The following is a 22,489-nucleotide window of genomic DNA, read 5'->3' on the forward strand; positions in this document are numbered from 1 at the left end:
TTAAAATGGCCTTTACCCCATAACAGCTTGCTAATCAGCACAGTGATAAACTGTAATATCGCCCTCTTGAGCCATAGGGAAACATGGGCACTACCTTGCTCATCAGTTGTCCTTTCAGTTACAACTGAAATCAACTGTATATATACATTATATGTAAATATATAACTGACAGCAACCAATATATTTCTATTCTGACGCTTATCTCCTGTCTTTTCTTTTCAATAATTTTTATTGAAGTTATAAGATAAAATAGGAGATACAGTTGTAGATTAGCATAACCTTGGATCCAACAAACAAAACAGAACAGCATATATAAAATAGAACATGCTCTAACATGTACTTCTAGTCCAGATATACCACAACGCATACATAGAAACTGAAACAATTTGGACTCTATAAGTTTAAGTTATGTGGAGCAGGTGTAGTTTATTTTAACCTAATAACTAATGTTTAGAACTAGGAAGAAGGTAAGCGGAATGTAATAAGAAACTAGTCTAGATTTTTTAGGTCAACAGCCTTCTATCTCTTGATATTTGGTGGATAATTACTTGAAGGCACTACCTGCTCCCGCTCCTCGAGACAAAAAAAGTCCCTGAGTGGGGCAGGCAGTGTTATTAAGGGCCTGCAAAGTCAGTGGGATGGAAGGGGAGGGTAGAGGACGGTAGGATATAGGCAGTTAATCTAGTTTGTAAGTAAGTAAGTAAGTGAGTGAGTAGGTGACCAACACTTTTTAGAGTGGATTACTTGGGTTTATGATGTTTCGCTTAGTAATTTTATTATATTGTCCCAGTCAATTCCTAGATGGTTGGTGGGGGAGCCTGGGCGTTCTCTAATTAGAAATAGTTTTTCCATCTGTAGATTGAATTCTACTGATGCCCGAAGTTGGGAAAGGTTAGGGGTGTTAGTGGTTCCCCAGTTTGTTAATATCAGTTGTCTCATGACACAGATTAATTGAACTATTGCAGTTTGGTGTATTGGTGGAATAGCCTCAAGTCCAATAAGGAATAATCCAAATTCCGGGGTTAATATGAATTGGGTATTTATTTGTATCAAAAATATTGTTGATAATAAGTTCCAACACAGTGTGATTATTGGACATTCCCATAGTATATGATAAAGGGTGCCTATATTCAGGCATCCTCTCCAGCACTTGGAGGAATGTTGTGGGGAGAAAGAAGACAATGTTCTAGGTGTTAGATACCACTTATAGATTATTTTCTTTGCAGTTTCTATGTGGGATATACATTTAGAGTGTTTCTTAACATCTTGAAGTGCTTTTAAGTATTTTAGTGGTATCTAGTTGGGTATGAATATCATTAATCCATACTGTTAAAAATTTCCTTAAAGGGTCAGGACCGGCTGTTATAATTTGCCTATACCAGAGAGATATACCTTTCTGCGAGAGTCTTGTACTGCTAGTTGGCCATATATATGAGGTTATTGTATGGGGCATAGGTGCTGGATTAATTGTGTGTTTTGAGTTTAGATGGGCAATCTGTATATACGTATATCTGTCTTTGGCCTCAATTCACTAAGATCATGCTGGAGATAGTAAGGCAAGAGAAAACTTACCTCACACAGTGAGAGAGTTATCTTATCTCTTCATTCCTTACGTTACCTCCTCTGTAGTTAATTTACCTCATCTGTAGTTAATTTACCTCCTCTGTAGTTAATTTACATCACCTGTAGTTATTTTCACACGCAGTTAATTAACAGCCTGTCTTTAACTCTGTAGTTATTTTAAGGATTGGAGAGTTAACTTAAAGACAGAAGAGTTAACTTTAGGTTTGCCTGAGGTAAAATGTTTCCTGAATACTACATGCCTTATCACCATGGTAACAACTCTAGAAGAGTTATTAAAGACAGGAGAAAAGCTTAGTGAATTGAGGCCATTATCTCCTGTCTTTAATAATGTTTCTAGAGTTATCACCATGGTGATAAGGCATGTAGTATTCAGGAAACATTTTACCTTAGGCAAACCTAAAGTTAACTCTTCAATCCCTCCGGAGCGGAGCTACGCTAGACGCTGTCGGCAAACAATGGACGTACCGATCCACACGATTGGAGACGCAGAGATCGGAGGCGGCTGTTGGCAGAGTGGTCACCCGGGGACCCAAAACTGCAATAGCGATGTTTTTCAAGTCAACAAAGTGTGAGTGCAATCCGGCTTTTAGACTTTTTACAATAAATGGTTTTACACTATTGAGATCTCTTTAGTCCCGCAGTTTCATTGACTGGAAGGTGGCTATTGGATCTTATTCGCGAACCCCCTGTATGCTATTAATCCTACCTCCGGAGACTGAAGGAGAATACCTGGGTTAGTGCAGACACGGTGGGGGTGTGTCAAGGTGCTGACTCGTGGTGTGATATAATTTAAAGAACCCACGGTCATTTTATTAAGGGAGAAGGTGGTGGTAGACATCGATATTTATGACAGAGTTACACTATCTTCTTTTCTCTCCCTTTTTCCTTCACATGACGTGTTGGCCTAGAGCGGAGTCTGAACAAGAGGGGATCTGAAGTTCTTCTGTGGTGTAAACATATGGGCCCATATGCAATTGAATTTTTCACCTGACTTTTCTCCTAGGTGATATTTTGAAACTTGTCAATAAATTGTTTTTGAAACCATTAGCCAGCAAAGAAATGCTCAAAATAATTTTGATAGTACTTTTTACCTACTTTTTGATACTTTTTCCATTGCAAAGTGCTAAAATGTTATTTTGAATGGAAGATGATTTTTTTTCTCCTAGGAGAAAACTCAGGTGAAAAAGTGAATTGCATATGGCCCATGGAATCTTGATTGTTCTATGTATGGACTGTTTTCAGGTCTTCCAGGTTTGACTTTTAGCTTAACAGGTCTGGAGCGCTGCTTTAATTGGGAATACTATTTTTTTACTTTCTTGCATCGGAAGGTATAAGCTCGCACCACGTATAAGGATAGCTTATGATCTATTTGTGCATAATTCCTAAACACAATTCTAGTGATTATTTTCCAATCCTTAAAATAAATCTAGAATTCTAAAGTTACAATACAATAACATTTACAATACAATAACATTTGTAAAGCGCTTTTCTCCCATAGGACTCAAAGCGCATAGCTGTGTCTCAGATTAATACAGGGTTTCAGGCTGGGTTGTGTTACAGAGGAGATAGTCAGATGTTCATGAATGCCAGACTGAAAAGGTAGGTTTTCAGTTTAGACTTAAATGCTTCCAGGGATGGGGCTGTCTTGATTGGGTGTGGCAGGGAGTTCCAAAGTGTAGGGGCAGCATGACAAAAGGCTCTGTCTCCAAAGGTTTTGAGGTGGACTCTGGGGGTGACCAAGGTGTTACGTCCTTTTGATCTAAGATTGTGGGGGGTGTGATGTAGTTGCAACAAGTCCTTCAGGTATCTAGGGCCCAGATTGTGCAAGGATTTGAATGTCAGTAAGCCAATCTTAAACAGAATTCTCCATTTTATCGGTAGCCAGTGGAGTGATCTCAGGGTTGGTGTTATGTGGCAATGGCGGGGTTGGCTCGTTAACAGCCTTGCGGCGGTATTCTGTACTAATTGCAGGCGGCGTAAGTCTTTCTTATGCAGGCCTGTGTAGAGGACGTTGCAGTAGTCTAACCTTGATGTGACGAAGGCATGAACTAGGGTTGGAAGATCCTCTGAAGGAATTAGGTGTTTAATCCTTGCAATATTCCTTAGATGAAAGGAGGAATGTTTCACAACAGCTGAGATTTGATTCCTGAAGCATAATTTCCCATCAATCAGTACTCCCAGGCTGCGCACACAGTCTGAGTTGTTCAGGTCTGAGCTCCCTATCCTTAGCGGTGTTGGTTGAGACTGGAGCTGCTTTGCTGTTGAGCCCTGGCCCTCGATAACAAGAACCTCAGTTTTGTCAGCATTAAGTTTTAGCCAATTATTATTCATCCACTCCTGAAGCTCAGCTAAGCATGCGTTTATTTGTGGAGTAGGGTCTGTGACATCAGGTTTGAATGACAAATATAGCTGGGTGTCATCAGCATAGCAATGATATGTCAGGCCATGTTTTTGTATGATTTCTCCAAGTGGCAGCATGTATATGGTGAACAGTAAAGGGGATAATATTGCGCCCTGAGGTACACCGTATTTTAGTGGTACAGGGTTGGAGGGGAAGGGCCCTAAGGCTACCCTTTGTGTTCTGCCAGCCAGGAAGGAGTTGAACCACCAGAGAACAATGCCATCTATGCCACAGTACTCTTGTAGCCTGTTGAGTAAGATTTCATGATCGACTGTGTCAAAAGCCGCTGAGAGGTCGAGCAAAATCAGGATGGAACATTGACCCTTGTCTCTTGCAATGAGCAGATTATTGCAAATCTGGGTGAGGACTGTTTCACAGCTGTGATATTTCCTGAAACCAGATTGAAGAGGGTCAAGGATGTTGTTTCTGGAGAGCCTGGCTTCAAGTTGGAGGTAGACAGCCTTTTCAATAACTTTTCCCAGAAAGGGGAGGTTTGAGACAGGTCTGTAGCTGTTTAGAGCATCTGGGTCTAAGGATGGTTTCTTGAGTAGAGGCCTGACGATTGCTTCTTTCAGAGTAGAGGGAAACCACCCTTCTTGTAAGGAGCCGTTGACTATTTTGTGGAATGCCGGTGTAAATAGTTCAGGGTATTTCAACATGAACTTAGTGGGGCCAGGGTCCAGATCGCAGGTAGTCTGGCGAAGGTTTGAGAGGATATCCAAGATGTCTTTTTCAGTGATTACCTTAAAATCAGACCATGGTGGTAGGCTATTTTTGCACCTGTTATATGGCTCTGCATGAGTTTCTGGGGCTGTGAATTGAATGGCAGATCGTATGGAGGAGACTTTGTCTGAGAAGAAGTGGGCAAATTTCTCGCACAGTTCCTGTGAAGGTCTGATGCTGGATTTCCTGCAAGATGGATTGCAGAGACTGTCAACCGTGCGGAAGAGTTGGGCAGGTCTGTTGGCTGCATTTGCAATTTCGTGAGACAGGAATAAGGACTTCTTTTTGTTAATCATCGTTTGATATTTTTCCAGGTGAGCAATTAGGGAAAGTTTGTCATCAGGAGACTGATGTTTGCGCCACCTTCGTTCCAGTCTGCGTCCCTGTTTCTTTAGTTCCTTTATAGAGTTGTCAAACCAGCGAGCGTGATGTAATGGTGCGGAACGTTTAATCTTTAAGGGAGCTATGGCGTCAAAAGCGGCTGAGACATCGTGGTTATATTTAAGGACCATGGATTCAAGGCCTAAGTTGTGATATGTCAGTCCACCTAGATTGAGGCTGTTCTGAAGGTGTTGGGGTGTCAAACCTTTCAAGGAATGATATTTTATTAGTTCTTTCACTTGGTGTTTTGTAGCCGGTGCTGTAAAGGAGAAGTGGACAGTGTGGTGGTCTGACCAAACTACTGGATCAATTTCCACATTGGATATTAGGAGTTCTGAATGGAAAATGAGGTCCAAGGTGTGTCCTTTTTTGTGGGTAGGGAGGTTGACGGCTTGAGAGAAGCCCAGTTCATTCATGGAGAGAAGTAGCTTAGTTCCAAATTGGGAAGAGTGTGTATCGACCCGTGCGTTAAAGTCTCCAAGAATTATCCACCTAGGGTGTTTCAGTGTTATGCAAGATACAAGTTCTGCTATTTCCTTGAGAAAAGCTGAGCCAGCGTCAGGGGGTCGGTAGACAAGCAGTATGTTTATTTTTTTTCCAGCTGAGAGCTGGGCTGCTAGACATTCAAAAGAGTGGGTGGGGGCTACAGCAAGGGGTTTAATATTCAAACTGGATTTGAAGCACAGAGCTAATCCTCCGCCCTTGCGGTTTTGCCTTTCACAGTGTAAAACTGAGTAATTGTCTGGTACCACAGCTGCGAGAGTGGGTCCTGAGTTCTGATCCAACCATGTCTCTGTAATTAAAGCTAGATCTGAAGCCTCTATTAGATCATGAATAACTGCTGTTTTGTTGTTTATGGACCTGGCATTGCAGAGTACTGCTTTAATGTTGTTTCCCTTAACTTTGAGGTCTGTGTTCCTAGCTCCTGGCTGGGGGTTGTAATCAGGAGTGTGGAAGCTGTCTCTGTTATCTGGGCCCTTTACTGATACAGCTGATTTATAGATATGTGATGATTGCTTTGGCTTTGATTTATGGGTGCCTGCACCTCCTCCCCTCTTCCCCCGCCTTGTTTTCTTGAGAATCCCAAAGGATTTTAGAGGGGTAATCAAAGCAGAATCTATTTGTAAGAGTTTCTTGGGAACAGAGGTTGCAAAGACAGGCTGTTAATTAACTGCGTGTGAAAATAACTACAGAGGAGGTAACTTAAGGAATGAAGAGATAAGTGAGACTCTCTCACTGTGCCGTGGCAATTTTTCTGTTGCCTTATTATCTCTAGCATGATTTTAGCGAATTGAGGCCAAAATCTTGTCAGAACTGGAAGGAATCGTTGTAAGAAGAAAATGGTGAGCTTCTGAGAGGAACTGACGGCAAGGTAAGTATGTAATATTAATTTAAATAATTTTACTAAGTTCAGGTTCATTTTAATTTGGCCTGGCAAGAGGCTGATAGACTTACTTGAACACTCCTTTTTTATCAGGCATATAAAACAATTGTTTTTTATCCTACTTAGCACTGGCTTGTGTTCCTTTTTTATTTCTTCTCACTATAAGAACTATTTATCCAGGCAGTGGAAATCTGACTGCATAGGAACTCTCACTGAGGACTAGAGGAAACAAAACACTGGTGGGTGAAGGCAACAGATAAAAAGCTAAATTAGTCATGATTTGTCGTTATAGCAGCTGAATATATACTAAAGAGAACTTCAGTCATGCACTTGAGACTGCTAACATTTCAAACCTAGTCTTTTGATCTTTAACCTCCCTAGCAGTATTGATGGTTATACATGTTCATACAAAACATGCATACACGTTAATACTCTCCTGCACTGTATACTAGACCCTTGCTTGACACATTTTGGCAAGTTACAAGAAAAAAAAGTTATGAAAATTAATTGGATCATTTTTCTCTCAAACCCTTCTATATGTGTAAAATCTCATTAATTCCATCTTCCCCATTGACTACAATGCATTTTGCAGAAGTTCTTCAGTTCCTTGAAAAACTTGTAAATTCTGCAGCAATTCCCCAAAAATGGCAAATGGAATATAATTTTATTATCAACTACTCTTCCTCAATTAGTGAAAACAAAAGCTAATTAGGCTCAACCAGGAGGCATTTAAGATTGGCAAATCACAGCTTCTAGCAACTGATTTAGATCACCAGCATGTGGTGTGTTAATAGTTTAGTGTCTTGGTACCCCCTCCCCCCCACACACTTGTAGTTAATTACCTTGTTAGAATAATTTTTGATCATCCATAGTGCTGATTTGTGTATATATTATAATGTAAAATACTATTTTATTAACTGTTTGTTGCTTTGAAAGCATCAACTTTCTCCTCCAGTTTTGAAATATTGCGTGTGTTAAAGAGGAACTGCAGTAAAAATAACGTAATGAAAACAGTGCTTAATTTTTACAGTAATTATTTATAAATGTTTTATTCAATGTTTGCTCATTGCAAAATCTTTCCTCTCCCTGATTTACATTCTGACATTTACCATATCCCATGGCGACATTTTCACTGCTGGCAGGTGATGTCTGTGGAAGGAGATGCTGCTTTTTTAACAGCTGATATTTCCCACAATGCAGCAAGGCTCCCACAGTGTGATGTCAGTACCGCAGTGTTGTGAGGCGCTGACATCACACTGTCGGAGGGGGTTTCACCAGAATATCAGCCATACAGAGCCCTCTGATGATACATTTGAGAAAAGGTAAAGATTTCTTGTGGGAAAGTCGATATCAGCTACTGATTGGGATGAAGTACAATACATTAAAGTTTCTCTTTAAAATTATTTTTGATCATTGCTAGTGTTGATGTCTTTTATATATTACAGCATAACGATTGTTGTTGTTTTTTTTAGCTCATTACTACGCTATTCACTCACTATTATTTTTGTGCATTTTGATTTAATACAATACTGCTTCTTGCTCCAACACTTTGCTCTGAGTGATATTTACTATATGCTTTCTATAGGGTAAAAGAAGAAAATGATAAGGATGATGTTACTCGCTTAGTTGAACAGGAGTATAAGGACCTGTTAATGGACAATCTCTCTGACTCCCTAAGTATAACACCTGTCAGTGAAAGCACTGATACTGATAAAGACACTCAAGAAAGGAAAGATCAAGCTTTGAAAATTGAGAAATTCATCAAGTCTGTACTGGACGTAAAAGTTAGCCAAGGACCAACTTTGCCAACAAAGGGCAAAAAAACATATTCTCAAGACGGATTTGTTGAAAAAAAATGGGAGAAGACAACCAAACAAGACATCATTGAATGTTCAACAACTGGAGCCCTCACGTTAGTAGAGGAGCATCCAGAAAAGACTGTACAAGCATCAAATACTACCAATGATATATCAAAGACAACGGTAAACTCAGATGTCGTGAAGGCGAACATTGCCATAGATGTAGGAAAAGCTGAGAGCCAAACTAAAGAAACTAGGTGGCAGCCATCCACATATGGAAAATTCAGACCCAAAATGGAACATTTTAAACAAGCAAAGCATCCTCCAGGTAACATTATGCTTTTGATTGTAAAGTTGTTTCAAAAATCTGATTTAGTTTCAAAGAGTTTTATTAGATTTAATATAACATATGCATATTTTTTATGCCCATGAACTTTGAATGGAAGTCCAGAAAGAGAGAAAACTGTCTGCATGCTTGTTTGAAAACTACTTTTTGCAGGTTTACAAATACAAATTCCTTAACCTTTCAAAATATACGTCCGGGTCTCAGGGCTTGTTCACACTACGGGCGTTTTTGCCCTTTTTTCAAGCGCAGGCGGTTTTCAAAATTGCCCACAAAACGCTTGTGCAATGAATCTCTATGAGAAGGTTCATATCAGCACGTTGTGTTCGCTTTGCGGTCTGCAAAGCGGTGCCTGTACCATTTTTTGGGGTGTTGGTGCTATAATGGAAGGTATAGTAAAAATGCAAAACGCTCACAAAATCGCTTTGTGCGCGATTGCGTTCGCATTTTTAAGAATAAATACATTGTATTTATTTTTTTCTTGGTCAAAGTGTTCACTTCCTGACTTGTGTCAGGAAGTGGATGAAAACCACTCTGGAAAAGCGCTTAGAAAAGTGCTTTTAACAAAAACGCAGAGCACAGTGGCGCTAAAAAAATGTGCACAAAAACGCAAAATGCTTGCGTTTTTGTTTTTAGGTGTGAACAAGGCCTAATAGACAGTATCCACAAGCAAGTCTCCACACAATTTCAGTGGTCCGGAACATTTTTATCATATTGTAGGCAATGTAGTTCAGCTTAGCACATGCCAGCTGACAGCTCAGTAGAAGGTATCAGTCTAGTACTAATACAGAAGTTGTAATGCTCTACACCTACCAAACAGTTTAATGCCAAAAGTTATATTGGCCACAGAAGTTGGGGCACTGAGCCATTGAAACCTTACACTGCAAACAGTAGTATTGCCGTGCAGACAGATCAGGCAAAAAGGTGCAGGCGGTATTTTTGTTTGTTAAAACCTCTTTATAACTTGTTATAAATTAATAAATTCCTGAAGATTGCCATGGTGTGGAATCTTTATGGGTAAATCATCATTGAAGTAAGGGTTCTCAGTTGCATGCTGAGATGTGTCATAAGCCACCAACCATGAATGGCATGGCAAAAGTAAGCAGTTAAAATCTGACAGAACTGACCAGTTTTGGACTAGTTAACCCATTCGCGTTCCGTCGTTTTCACTTGAGAAATGTTCACCTCCCATTCATTAGCCTATAACTTTATCACTACTTATCACAATGAACTGATCTATATCTTGTTTTTTCCGCCACCAATTAGGCTTTCTTTGAGGGGTACATTTTGCTAAGAGCCACTTTACTGTAAATGCATTTTAACAGGTAGAATAAGAAAAAAAACCGGAAAAAATTGATTATTTCTCAGTTTTCAGCCATTATAGTTTTAAAATAATACACGCCTCATTAATTAAAACTCACGTATTGTATTTGCCCATATGTCCCGGTTATTACACCGTTAAAATTATGTCCCTATCACAATGTATGGCGACAATATTTTATTTGGAAATAAAGGTGCATTTTTTCCGTTTTGCATCTATCACTATTTACAAGTTTAAAATAAAAAAAATATAGAAATATTTCATCTTTACATTGATATTTAAAAAGTTTAGACCCTTAGGTAAATATTTACATGTTTGTTTTTTTATTGTAATGTTTTTTTTTTATAGTAAACATTTTATTTGGGTAGTTTTGGGAGGGTGGGAGGTAAACAATAGGTTTATAATGTAAATGTGTGTTAATTTTAATTTTTTTAACTTTTAGTTGTAGTATTACTTTTTGGCCACAAGATGGCGGCCATGAGATTGTTTACATGACGTCACTCTAAGCGTAACACATGCTTAGAGCGACGCATGGGGGAGGTAACAGCCAGAAAAGGCGCAGCATCTGAGAGAAGCTGTCGCTTTTTCAGCGGGGGAGAGCAATCAGTGATCGGGCACCATAGCCCGATTCACTGATTGCCTGGCTAACGAACCGCGGGCGGGAGCGCTCGTGCACGCGCGCGATCGGCCGCAGGAGCGTGCGGTAGCGCGCATGGTTCCTGGACGTAGTTTCTACGTCCAGGAACCAAAATAGGTTAATCTCCTCATGAGGGGTTTTTTGCTTTTAAAAGCATTTCTTGAATGGCAGATGCTAAGTCTAACTGACAAAATAGTAAGAAACTAGCCCGGCTTCCTACTCACTATTTTGGCATTAAAACTTAGCAACTGGCATCCAGGAAATGCTTTTGAAAAAAAAGAAATCCCTGAGAACCCCCATGGAGAGATAGACTAGTCCAAAACCTGTTTGTTCTGTCAGATTTGACCTGCTCACCCTTTTCACTGTAGAGGTCCTTTAAAAAATGTAAGTTCAATATATTTTTGATATGCCACTTTGGGTCATATCCTTTTACCTTTTTTCCTGAGTTTTCACCATGGAGGTATTTTTAAACTTTACCAATAAAATACCTTTAACCACTTGAGGACCACAGTCTTTTCACCCCTTAAGGACCAGAGCCTTTTTCTCCATTCAGACAACTGCAGCTTTCATGGTTTATTGCTCGCTCATACAACCTACCACCTAAATGAATTTTACCTCCTTTTCTTGTTACTAATACAGCTTTCTTTCGGTGCTATTTGATTGCCGCTGCGAGTTTTACTTTTTATTATATTCATCAAAAAAGACATGAATTTTGTCAAAAAAATGACTTTTTTAACTTTCTGTGCTGGCATTTTTCAAATAAAGTAAAATTTCCTATACATTTGAGCGCGAAAGTTATTCTGCTACATGTCTTTGATAAAAAAAAAACATTCAGTGTATATTTATTGGTTTGGGTAAAAGTTATAGCGTTTACAAACTATGGTGCCAAAAGTGAATTTTCCCATTTTCAAGCATCTATGACTTTTCTGCGCACCTGCCAGGTTTCATGAGGGGCTAAAATTCCAGGATAGTACAAATACCCCCCAAATGACCCCATTTTGGAAAGAAGACATCCCAAAGTATTCAGTGAGAGGCATGGTGAGTTCATAGAAGATTTTATTTTTTTGTCACAAGTTAGCAGAAAATGACACTTTGTGACAAAAAAAAAAAAAGTTTCCATTTCTTCTAACTTGCGACAAAAAAAAATGAAATCTGCCACGGACTCACTATGCTCCTCTCTGAATACCTTGAAGTGTCTACTTTCCAAAATGGGGTAATTTGTGGGGTGTGTTCACTGTCCTGGCATTTTGGGGGGTGCCTAATTGTAAGCACCCCTGTAAAGCCTAAAGATGCTCATTGGACTTTGGGCCCCTTAGCGCAGTTAGGCTGCAAAAAAGTGCCACACATGTGGTATTGCCGTTCTCAGGAGAAGTATTATAATGTGTTTTGGGGTGTATTTTTACACATACCCATGCTGGGTGGGAGAAATATCTCCGTAAATGACAATTTTTTAATTTTTTTTACACACAATTGTCTATTTATAGAGATATTTCTCCCACTCAGCATGGGTATGTGTAAAAATACACCCCAAAACACATTATACTACTTCTCCTGAGTACGGCGATACCACATGTGTGGCACTTTTTTGCACCCTAACTGCGCTAAGGGGCCCAAAGTCCAATGAGTACCTTTAGGATTTCACGGGTCATTTTGAGAAATTTGGTTTCAAGACTACTCCTCACGGTTTAGGGCCCCTAAAATGCCAGGACAGTATAGGAACCCCACAAATTACCCCATTTTAGAAAGAAGACACCCCAAGGTATTCCGTTAGGAGTATGGTGAGTTCATAGAATTTTTTTTTTTTGTCACAAGTTAGCGGAAATTGATTTTAATTGTTTTTTTTTCACAAAGTGTCATTTTCCGCTAACTTGTGACAAAAAATAAAATCTTCTATGAACTCACCGTACTACTAACGGAATACCTTGAGGTGTCTTCTTTCTAAAATGGGATCATTTGTGGGGTTCCTATACTGCCCTGGCATTTTACGGGCCCAAAACCGTGAGGAGTAGTCTTGAAACCAAATGTCGCAAAATGACCTGTGAAATCCTAAAGGTACTCATTGGACTTTGGGCCCCTTAGCGCAGTTAGGGTGCAAAAAAGTGCCACACATGTGGTATCGCCGTACTCAGGAGAAGTAGTATAATGTGTTTTGGGGTGTATTTTTACACATACAGATGCTGGGTGGGAGAAATATCTCTGTAAATGACAATTATTTGATTTTTTTTACACACAATTGTCCATTTACAGAGAGATTTCTCCCACCCAGCATGGGTATGTATAAAAATACACCCCAAAACACATTATACTACTTCTTCTGAGTACGGAGATACCACATGTGTGACACTTTTTTGCAGCCTAGGTGCGCTAAGGGGCCCAACGTCCTATTCACAGGTCATTTTGAGGCATTTGTTTTCTAGACTACTCCTCACGGTTTAGGGCCCCTAAAATGCCAGGGCAGTATAGGAACCCCACAAGTGACCCCATTTTAGAAAGAAGACACCCCAAGGTATTCTGTTAGGAGTATGGTGAGTTCATAGAAGATTTTTTTTTTGTCACAAGTTGGCGGAAAATGACACTTTGTGAAAAAAAAAACAATACATATCAATTTCCGCTAACTTGTGACAAAAAATAAAATCTTCTATGAACTCATCATACACCTAACAGAATACCTTGGGGTGTCTTCTTTCTAAAATGGGGTCACTTGTGGGGTTCCTATACTGCCCTGGCATTTTAGGGGCCCTAAACCGTGAGGAGTAGTCTTGAACCCAAATGTCTCAAAATGACCTGTGAAATTCTAAAGGTACTCATTGGACTTTGGGCCCCTTAGCACAGTTAGGCTGCAAAAAAGTGTCACACATGTGGTATCGCCATACTCAGAAGAAGTAGTATAATGTGTTTTGTGGTGTATTTTTACATATAACCATGCTGGGTGGGAGAAATATCTCTGTAAATGACACCTTTTTGATTTTTTTTACACACAATTGTCCCTTTACAGAGAGATTTCTCCCACCCAGCATGGGTATGTGTAAAAATACACCCCAAAACACATTATACTACTTCTCCTGAGTATGGCGATACCACATGTGTGACACTTTTTTGCAGCCTAGGTGCGCTAAGGGGCCCAACATCCTATTCACAGGTTATTTTGAGGCATTTGTTTTCTAGACTACTCCTCACGGTTTAGGGCCCCTAAAATGCCAGGGCAGTATAGGAGCCCCACAAGTGACCCCATTTTAGAAAGAAGACACCCCAAGGTATTCCGTTAGAAGTATGGTGAGTTCATAGAAGATTTTATTTTTTGTCACAAGTTAGTGAAAAATTACACTTTGTGAAAAAAACAATAAAAATCCAATTTCCGCTAACTTTTGACAATAAATAAAATCTTCTATGAACTCATCATACACCTAACAGAATACCTTGGGGTGTCTTCTTTCTAAAATGGGGTCACTTGTGGGGTTCCTATACTGCCCTGGCATTTTACGGGCCCAAAACTGTGAGTAGTCTGGAAACCAAATTTCTCAAAATGATTGTTCAGAGGTATAAGCATCTGCAAATTTTGATGACAGGTGGTCTATGAGGGGGCAAATTTTGTGGAACCGGTCATAAGCAGGGTGGCCTCTTAGATGACAGGATGTATTGGGCCTGATCTGATGGATAGGAGTGCTAGGGGGGTGACAGGAGGTGATTGATGGGTGTCTCAGGGGGCGGTTAGAGGGGAAAATAGATGCAATCAATGCACTGGGGAGGTGATCGGAAGGGGGTCTGAGGGGGATCTGAGGGTTTGGCCGAGTGATCATGAGCCCACACGGGGCAAATTAGGGCCTGATCTGATGGGTAGGTGTGCTAGGGGGTGACAGGAGGTGATTGATGTCTCAAGGTGTGATTAGAGGGGGGAAATAGATGCAAGCAATGCACTGGCGAGGTGATCAGGGCTCTGAGGGCGTTTTGAGGTGTGGGCGGGTGATTGGGTGCCCTAGGGGCAGATTAGGGTCTAATCTGATGGGTAACAGTGACAGGTGGTGATAGGGGGTGATTGATGGGTAATTAGTAGGTGTTTAGAGGAGAGAAGAGATGTAAACACTGCACTTGGGAGGTGATCTGATGTCGGACCTGCGGGCGATCTATTGGTGTGGGTGGGTGATCAGATTGCCCGCAAGGGGCAGGTTAGGGGCTGATTGATGGGTGGCAGTGACAGGGGGTGATTGACGGGTGATTGACAGGTGATTGACAGGTGATTGACAGGTGATCAGGGGGGATAGATGCATAAAGTACACGGGGGGGGGGTGGCTGGGGGGGGTCTGGGGAGAATCTGAGGGGTGGGGGGGTGATCAGGAGGGGGCAGTGGGCAGGGGGGGATAAAAAAATAGCGTTGACAGATAGTGACGGAGTGATTGATGGGTGATTAGGGGGGTGACTGGGTGCAAACAGTGGTCTAGGTGGGCAGGGGGGGGGGGGTCTGAGGGGTGCTGTGGGCGATCAGTGGGCAGGGGGGGGAAATCAGTGTGCTTGGGTGCAGACTAGGGTGGCTGCAGCCTGCCCTGGTGGTCCCTCGGACACTGGGACCACCAGGGCAGGAGGCAGCCAGTATAATAGGCTTTGTATACATTACAAAGCCTATTATACAATGTTTCAGCGGTGATCCGAGTGCTAGTAACCCGCCGGCACTTCCGAACGGCCGGCGGGTTACAGCGAACGGTGGGCGGAGCCAGTCCCCGGTGGCTGATCGCGTCACGAATGACGCGATCGCCGCATAGCCACTCCCGCAGCCGCCCCCGCCGATGGGCGTATTGCGGTCGTTTGGGCCCGGACTTTGCCGCCGCCCATCGGCTAGGGGCGGTCGGGAAGTGGTTAAACCTCCCACCATGCAAGAAAATACTCAAAATAAGTTTGATATTGTTTTTCACTTTTTACCTACTTTTTAATACTTTTTCAATTGCTAAGTGTTAAAAAGTTATCTTTGATAACAAGATAACAAGATGACAAGGAAAATTATCTATTGGGAGAAAATAATGAATTGTAAGTATTTATACTTACAAACCAGGGTTACCGCTCAGGCAACCACTGTTAAGGCAGGTGAGGAGTTTAGGCCTGTCCCCACTCAGAGCAGGGTCAGAGCAGCCTGTTTCCCTGCATTGTCGGCAGTTGGAGGTTGTGAGCGGAGTTCCACCTATACAATGTCCCCACTCAGGACTAAGATGTCGCTCTCTGTAGATAGGAGGATAAAGGGGGTATAACACTTTTAACAATTTTAGTGATTTTTATCCTTTTGGCACCTCTGTCCATTCTTACAATCAGCCTGCTTTAGGAACAAGCTATCAGGTCCCAAGTATATACTTTTTTTAAAATAAAACACAGGCATTATAGAGAGTATAGACAATATATTCAAGACAATAATTTAACAGTTTATAGTTAACAAAAATACAGAGGAATTACAAACACACAGTGGATAGCTTATATTCAACAGTATTGATGTAGTCAAATCCAGAGTGATGGTAAGAAACAACATTATAAGTGGTTAGTAGAAGAGGCTCATACAAGAGAATTTGCTTGGGCTGGAAGGTTGGGTGACATACATAGTCTGAGGTGTTTCTGATCCGGCACTAGGGATGGTCAGAAAATGTCTGCGGAGTACCGATTACTGAGATCCGTTCAGAAATAGGCTTACCACTGCCGTAATCGGAAATCAGAAGCAGAAATCAGTATTCTGCGGAAATACTGCATTATAGAAACTTGGAGATTTTAGTCCAGTCACAGAGCTCAAAAGCATTGGACCAATCACAGGCAGCAGAATGTTTCCATGTAAAGTAGAATACCATGGGAATTTTTGACCAATCAGAAGACTCTGTAAAACATGGTGGTATCTGAGTCTTGTGATTGGCATAAAATTATATAACTTTAACAAAAAGGACCACAAAAACCCCCACCTTGCTGCAAAAATTGGTCATCGGTATTGGAAATTCGGATTTCCATGGCAATCCATGGAATCGGTAATTGGCATTTTCGGTAATCAGAATTTCCATGGAATCGTAAATCAGCAATTCCGACCATCCCTATCCGGCTTTAAAGCTAAAGGGCTGTGATAGTGAAAGTCTCCCATTCTGCCCATTTATCTCAAATTTTATGAAATGTATTCAAAGCGTCTCCGTGAGAGTATAGCAATATTTTATAGGGGGCTAATATCTATTTGTCACTTGTAGTTGACAATTGAGGGAGACACATCAGAAGACCCATTAAATGTAATCTCCTGCTTAGTATAGTATAGAGACTCTGATATAAATAATTTGGAGGGGTTTGGAACATCTTCATCATGAAGCATTCTGAGAAAGCATAGCTTGCGGTCACAATAGATGGTTTCCCCATTTTTTGGCAACTAGCCTAGTGGGAACGGTGTTCATTACCACTAGGCTGGTCACTGCATGAAAAACGCTCACCGGTCCTGTGAATTTGGTTCTTTTGCCGCTGCTCAGTGCAGTGGATCGAAGAGCAAAAGAGGCATGGGGCACCCCACTGGCTTGCCAAAAAAAACTGTGGGAATTCTGTTGCAACAGAGAGAATTCTCATTGTTTAATGGTGGACCAATGAGAATCCTCCCTGTTGCTATGTAGGATTCACATTGTTTTTTTTTACAGTATAATAAGGAAGCCCCATGCTTCTTCTGGGCTCTGGAATCAGGCGAGGATGGCAAAGGATGACGGGAGAAGCGGCGGATGGTACGGTGGAGTTGCAGACTGGTGACTATGCAAAAGCAGCAGATGGAAATCAGCAGGAATCGGCAGCAGGTTACAGCACCGTTTCTGCATCCGCTGAATTTGCGTTGCATTGTGAACCAGCCTTATTTCTTCTATCCTATAAGTTCCTATACCTGTTCTAATGTGGTTTGCCTTACTGCAGCCTTTCCTAGTTGCACAGTGGCTGTATTATCTCTGTTATATAATCTAATCTTCTTTACTCTGACGGCTTTGTTGGGCTCAGGCACTCAGGCAGGAATCTGCTGCTCTGCTGTGATAAGATAGAAGCTATACACACCCTCTCCATGCCCCCTGCAGGATCTGTGTGAGTCACAGACAGAGCTCCTCTCAGCCTATCACAAGCTTTTAGCAGCCATGTCTTTTGTTTGTAAACACTGCCTAAAACTGGCAATTACAAGCCAGGATCGCAGCAGGGAGTGGCAGAAACAGCAAAGAGGGGCCCAGGAGAACATAATGAATAGAATGGTATGCTTTTTATTGTAAGAATTTTAGAGTACAGATTCTCTTTAAAGAGCAACTATCAAAGAAACATTTTTTTGGTAAACCCCACATACCTATAGAGCTTTTAGTCAGTAACAATAGAAAGCTTTTCAGAATTCTCTGATGACAGCCTGTGTGGAAAAAATTAAACGTAATCGTAGTTTGCTCATTACGAGCAACCCTACATGTGACCTGCAAAAAAACAGCATTTTTCTGTCTTATAAGAATGTTTCACAAAATATTTTGCACTTAGTTCAACAAAACCCCATCTGTTGTAAGACTATAAGACTGTTGTGTCTATGATACAGGTGAAAACACAATTGCATACATGGAACTCACTGGCAATGGCTCTGTGACACCCCAATAGTCTGGGGGAGCACGAGGTTGACAATTATTGGATAAGGCTAAAAAAGTAGTATCATCTCTGCTTCAAAATCACTTACAAAACTTTATTAAGGGTATATCACACTTTGCATGTTACTTCTGTATCCAATTTAAAATCATAAAACACGCTGCTAGTTGTAAATAGCACAGCCGGCTGGGCTCATGCACTCCGCTCTATCACACCTCTGCCACACGTGGGATCCCATCAAACACAGTTCTACTCTGATACAGGGATTCTGATCTTCCCAACTAAAGTCCTAAGTTCCCCCCAGCAATTTGGGGATTCGTTTCTTTAGGCTTAAGTCAGATGACTCAAAGATGTCAAATGCCACTTCAATTACAGTTCCACATACAATGGACAGTGACTAGCAACTAATTGGCAGTCATATATATTGATAGAAAACTGTCTGCCTCTACAGAGGCTCTCACCACTCCATTATATGGTTTTCAGCCGTAAGTTGCAGGTCCCTTGTATAGCATTCCACAACCTTCATCACGATGGCTGCAGAGTCCCAGAGATAGCGCTGCCAATGTGATCTCCCCTGGTGATGGTTAGCTGATGGGTGTGTGCCTGCATAAGCTCTCAGCCGGGGTCTGGTCAGTCTTTCATCCCTTCTTGTAGACAGCCCCTATATCTGTCCGGCGCCGGACTAGTGTGGGAGCTCCAGCAGGGAGAACAGGCTGACGTGTGCTAGGCCGCAACGTGAGCCTCCTCACCACACATATCGGCCGCTTCCGGCCTTAATAATGTGATCAGCGGGGGCAGCTTCAAGTTCCGGCCTTTATAGCGTTCACTGCGATGTTGACATTAACTCAGCTTTGCTCCATCTTGTGGTTATTTTCTAAACTGCAATTTTGTACACATACATAGCTTCAATGCGGCCAATGGTGTCTTTCGCCATCATGTGTTTTTTTCCGGTATTGCATGACGCATGTATACCTCCAATGCGGCTATTTGGCTGCATCATGCCCGGCCCCATCATGTGGATTTCTCTGGTATTACACCACTTCATTAGCTAGAGCTTCTTAATGAATAAAATCATTTAAGAATTTTTCAGCTATATATGATAGTTCATTCTTTCAATACTAATTATAGTGCAGCATACAACCAACCGAGGGCATTCAATGCTTCAGTCCTTTCAGGGGTCTTTCAGCCATATACGACAATTCGTCCCTTCACCCGATGGTCGTCCGGGTAGTATCTGATTCAGTCCTCCAATTTATATTAGACCAGTTCCTCCATTTTTTGCCCAATTTTTCTCAAACCATATTCTGGCAATGGGCACTTTAGACTTATGCAATAACTGTGGGGTTTAGGGTATATAATGTAGCACCATTCAGCACTCTGCTGACATAATATTAGGAATACATGGTCCTCTCATCACCCAAATTCTCCCCCACCAACAACTAGCCCTTCTCCAAGGTCATTATCCCAACATATTTGACCACTAGTCTCATCACATGTTTGTCTATATAGATAAATTGGTAACCAACACACACTTTCTTCTACCACTCAGACATGGCCGATCGCCTCCTACTCAGTTGCATATACTGACAACTAGTTGATCACCTATCTCATCACCTCTAACTCATTAAAGAAATGATGTAAAGCTAAATTCAGTGTTCAAACCATGGGGGGTCAGTGTCTCTAACTGGTAGATCCACCTCGTCTCACTTTGTCTAAGCTTTTTATCTAGATCTCCACCTCTGGATGGTACTTCCATCCTATAGATTCCCTTGAACTTTAGTAGTTCTGGGTTTCCACCATGAAATATGTGGAAATGTACCCCAACTGGTGACTTATCATAATTATCTTTGCTTCTAATCACTGACATGTGTTTTTGGATACGTTTTTTCAATTCATTGGTTTTTTTTCCCCACATACAGTAACCCGCATGGGCATTCTAAAACATATACAACGAATTTCTTATCGCAATTAATGAATCTCATAATGTCGTATACACGACTATTCCGGGCGTTTCTAAATGTCGTTGAACGGTCTACCAATCCACATACGTTACATTTTCCACATGCGTACATGCCCCTCGGCTGTATGTGAGGCCCCAACCATGAACTTTTACTTTTAATTAGAGATGAATTGTATTCTGACTTAGTAAGGATGTCCTTGAGATTTGGGGCCCTCCTTGCTGTTAACTGTGGTCGTTCACCTACCACCTCGTATTGTGGGATCTAGTTGCAAGATATACCAATTTTTGGCTAAAGTTCGTCTCAATTGTGACCAATGTGACCCATATTTGGTCACAATCCGCACTGATCCTTGTGCTTTTTCATTAACCTGTGTTTTCTTATTTAGCAATTCCGACCTTTCTGTCCTCTCCACTCTTACTCTAGCCTCCCTTACTGTCTTCAAGTCATAGCTCCTCTCTACAAACCTCTTTTCAGTAACATCAAGTTCTATCTTCAGGTCTGAGTCGAGTGTACAATTACATCTTGCCCGTAGCATTTGTCCCACTAGGATCCCCTTAATTAGCGATGGGGGGGGGGGGGGTGAAAGCTACCCGCATGGAGCAATGCATTGCCCGCTGTGGGTTTTCGATAGGTTTTAGTAATAAGCGTATCACCACATTTTTCTATTGTCAGGTCCAAGAAGGTAATCTTATTTTCATCAATGTCATATGTCAATCTAATGTTTCTGTTGTTCCTATTTAGTTCATCTAGGAAAGAAATCAATTGCGGCAGTTGGCCCCGCCAGACCAGGAGCACGTCATCAATAAACCGAATCCAGAGGGCGGCGTGGGCCCCGAACCCCTCATGCCTATATACCTCACAGCGCTCCCAAAAGCCCAGATGCAAGCAGGCATATGCCGGGGCACATTGACGTGCCCCCATTGACGTGCCCCTGATCTGGCGGTAGTAGTTCCTGGCAAACCTGAAGCAGTTATATTGGAGAATGAACTCCAAAAGTTCTACAACAAACTGAGTTCTCAGTGGTGGCATTCCTCCCACCTCTCTCATAAAGTACTCAACCGCAACAATTCCTACATCGTGAGGTATAAAGGTATATAACCCCTCCACATCTATCCCTACCATCAGATCAGACTCCTGTATTTTAAATCCATCTATCAACCTGATCATGTCACCCGTGTCCTTGGCATATGATGGAAGTTCTGCCAACAGGTCCTTCAAACACTTGTCCACAAAAATTGAACAGTGTTCAAGGGGACCCCCGATGGCAGACACTATCGGTCTACCCGGAGGTAAGGTACTGTTCTTGTGGATCTTTGGGGTTAGGTACAGCACTGGGGTTGTATAATGTTCAAATCTCATAAATGCATGTTCATCTGCACTAATTGCCCCCGTAAGTACCCCTTCATCCAACATCTCATTAACCTTTTTCACAATGTCTGGAAACGGATTATTTTTTAACTTTAGATAAACCTGATCATCCTGTAACTGTCTCAAAGCTTCATTTACATATTTCTCCTCCTCCCACAAGACAACATTTCCTCCCTTATCACTGGGTTTGAGAACAAAACCCTCAGCATGGCGTAGCTCGTCCGCCGAACGCTCATCCCTGGGTATGTTGTCCCGTGAGGGGGGTCTCCAGTTGATTCTCGCCAGATCACGTTCTATTGCCTCATTGAAGACTCTCAAATGTCTGTTCAGGCTGATAGGTGGAAAGAAGGAAGATTTTTTCCGGACATCAGTGTATGCAATGTTGTCCTCACACCCACTGGTGTCAAGAATGCCCTCTTCCTTAAGTGCCTCAAGATCAATCAGAGTTTTTCTTTCCCTCAGATCAAACACAACCTCATCCATACTTTGACTTTCCTCCTTCAACTGAGGTTTCTTATTTAAGTTCTTTTGTTCATGATATATACATTTAAAATTTACTTTTCTTAGGAAGAGTTGGATGTCCTTATACACTTCAAATTGGTCACCATGACTAAATGGGCAGAATGATAGACCTCTATTGAGTAGGTTGAGATGTGCAGGCTGCAGCTGAAAATTAGACAAGTTAATCACGTTCTTATCATTTCCACCTTGGGCTATTGCCACCCCCGATTCCAAGCTACACTTTACTGCCGTCCCTGATTCTTCACCTGTCTTGGTAATGTTTCCCTCTTCTTTAGGATTGGTTTGTTCACTATCTGATTCCTTTTGGTGGGGGATAATGGTATCTTTCCCTGAGGCTTTTTGAACTTCCTCTTGTTCTTTTTTCTCTTTGTGGCCTTTCTTTCTGCCTCTTCTTCCTCTATTTCCTCGTCCTGACTTCCTTCTAAAAAATTCACAGATCTTTCAGAACCAATAGGGGAACCACTACCCACCGTTTTTTCATCCT

General features: G+C 41.6%; 1 protein-coding gene across 1 annotated transcript in view; it reads left to right on the forward strand.

Annotated features, from left to right (window-relative positions):
• C2H1orf94 (chromosome 2 C1orf94 homolog) overlaps positions 1-22,489 on the forward strand; it is a 176,259-nt gene that overhangs the window by 45,045 nt on the left and 108,725 nt on the right. The window contains exon 2 of the mRNA XM_068265408.1: positions 8,059-8,600. Within this exon, the coding sequence (XP_068121509.1) occupies positions 8,059-8,600 (542 nt within the window). The remainder of the gene's footprint in view (positions 1-8,058; positions 8,601-22,489) is intronic.

This window comes from Hyperolius riggenbachi, chromosome 2 (genome assembly GCF_040937935.1).
Source record: "Hyperolius riggenbachi isolate aHypRig1 chromosome 2, aHypRig1.pri, whole genome shotgun sequence".
NCBI lineage: Eukaryota > Metazoa > Chordata > Amphibia > Anura > Hyperoliidae > Hyperolius > Hyperolius riggenbachi.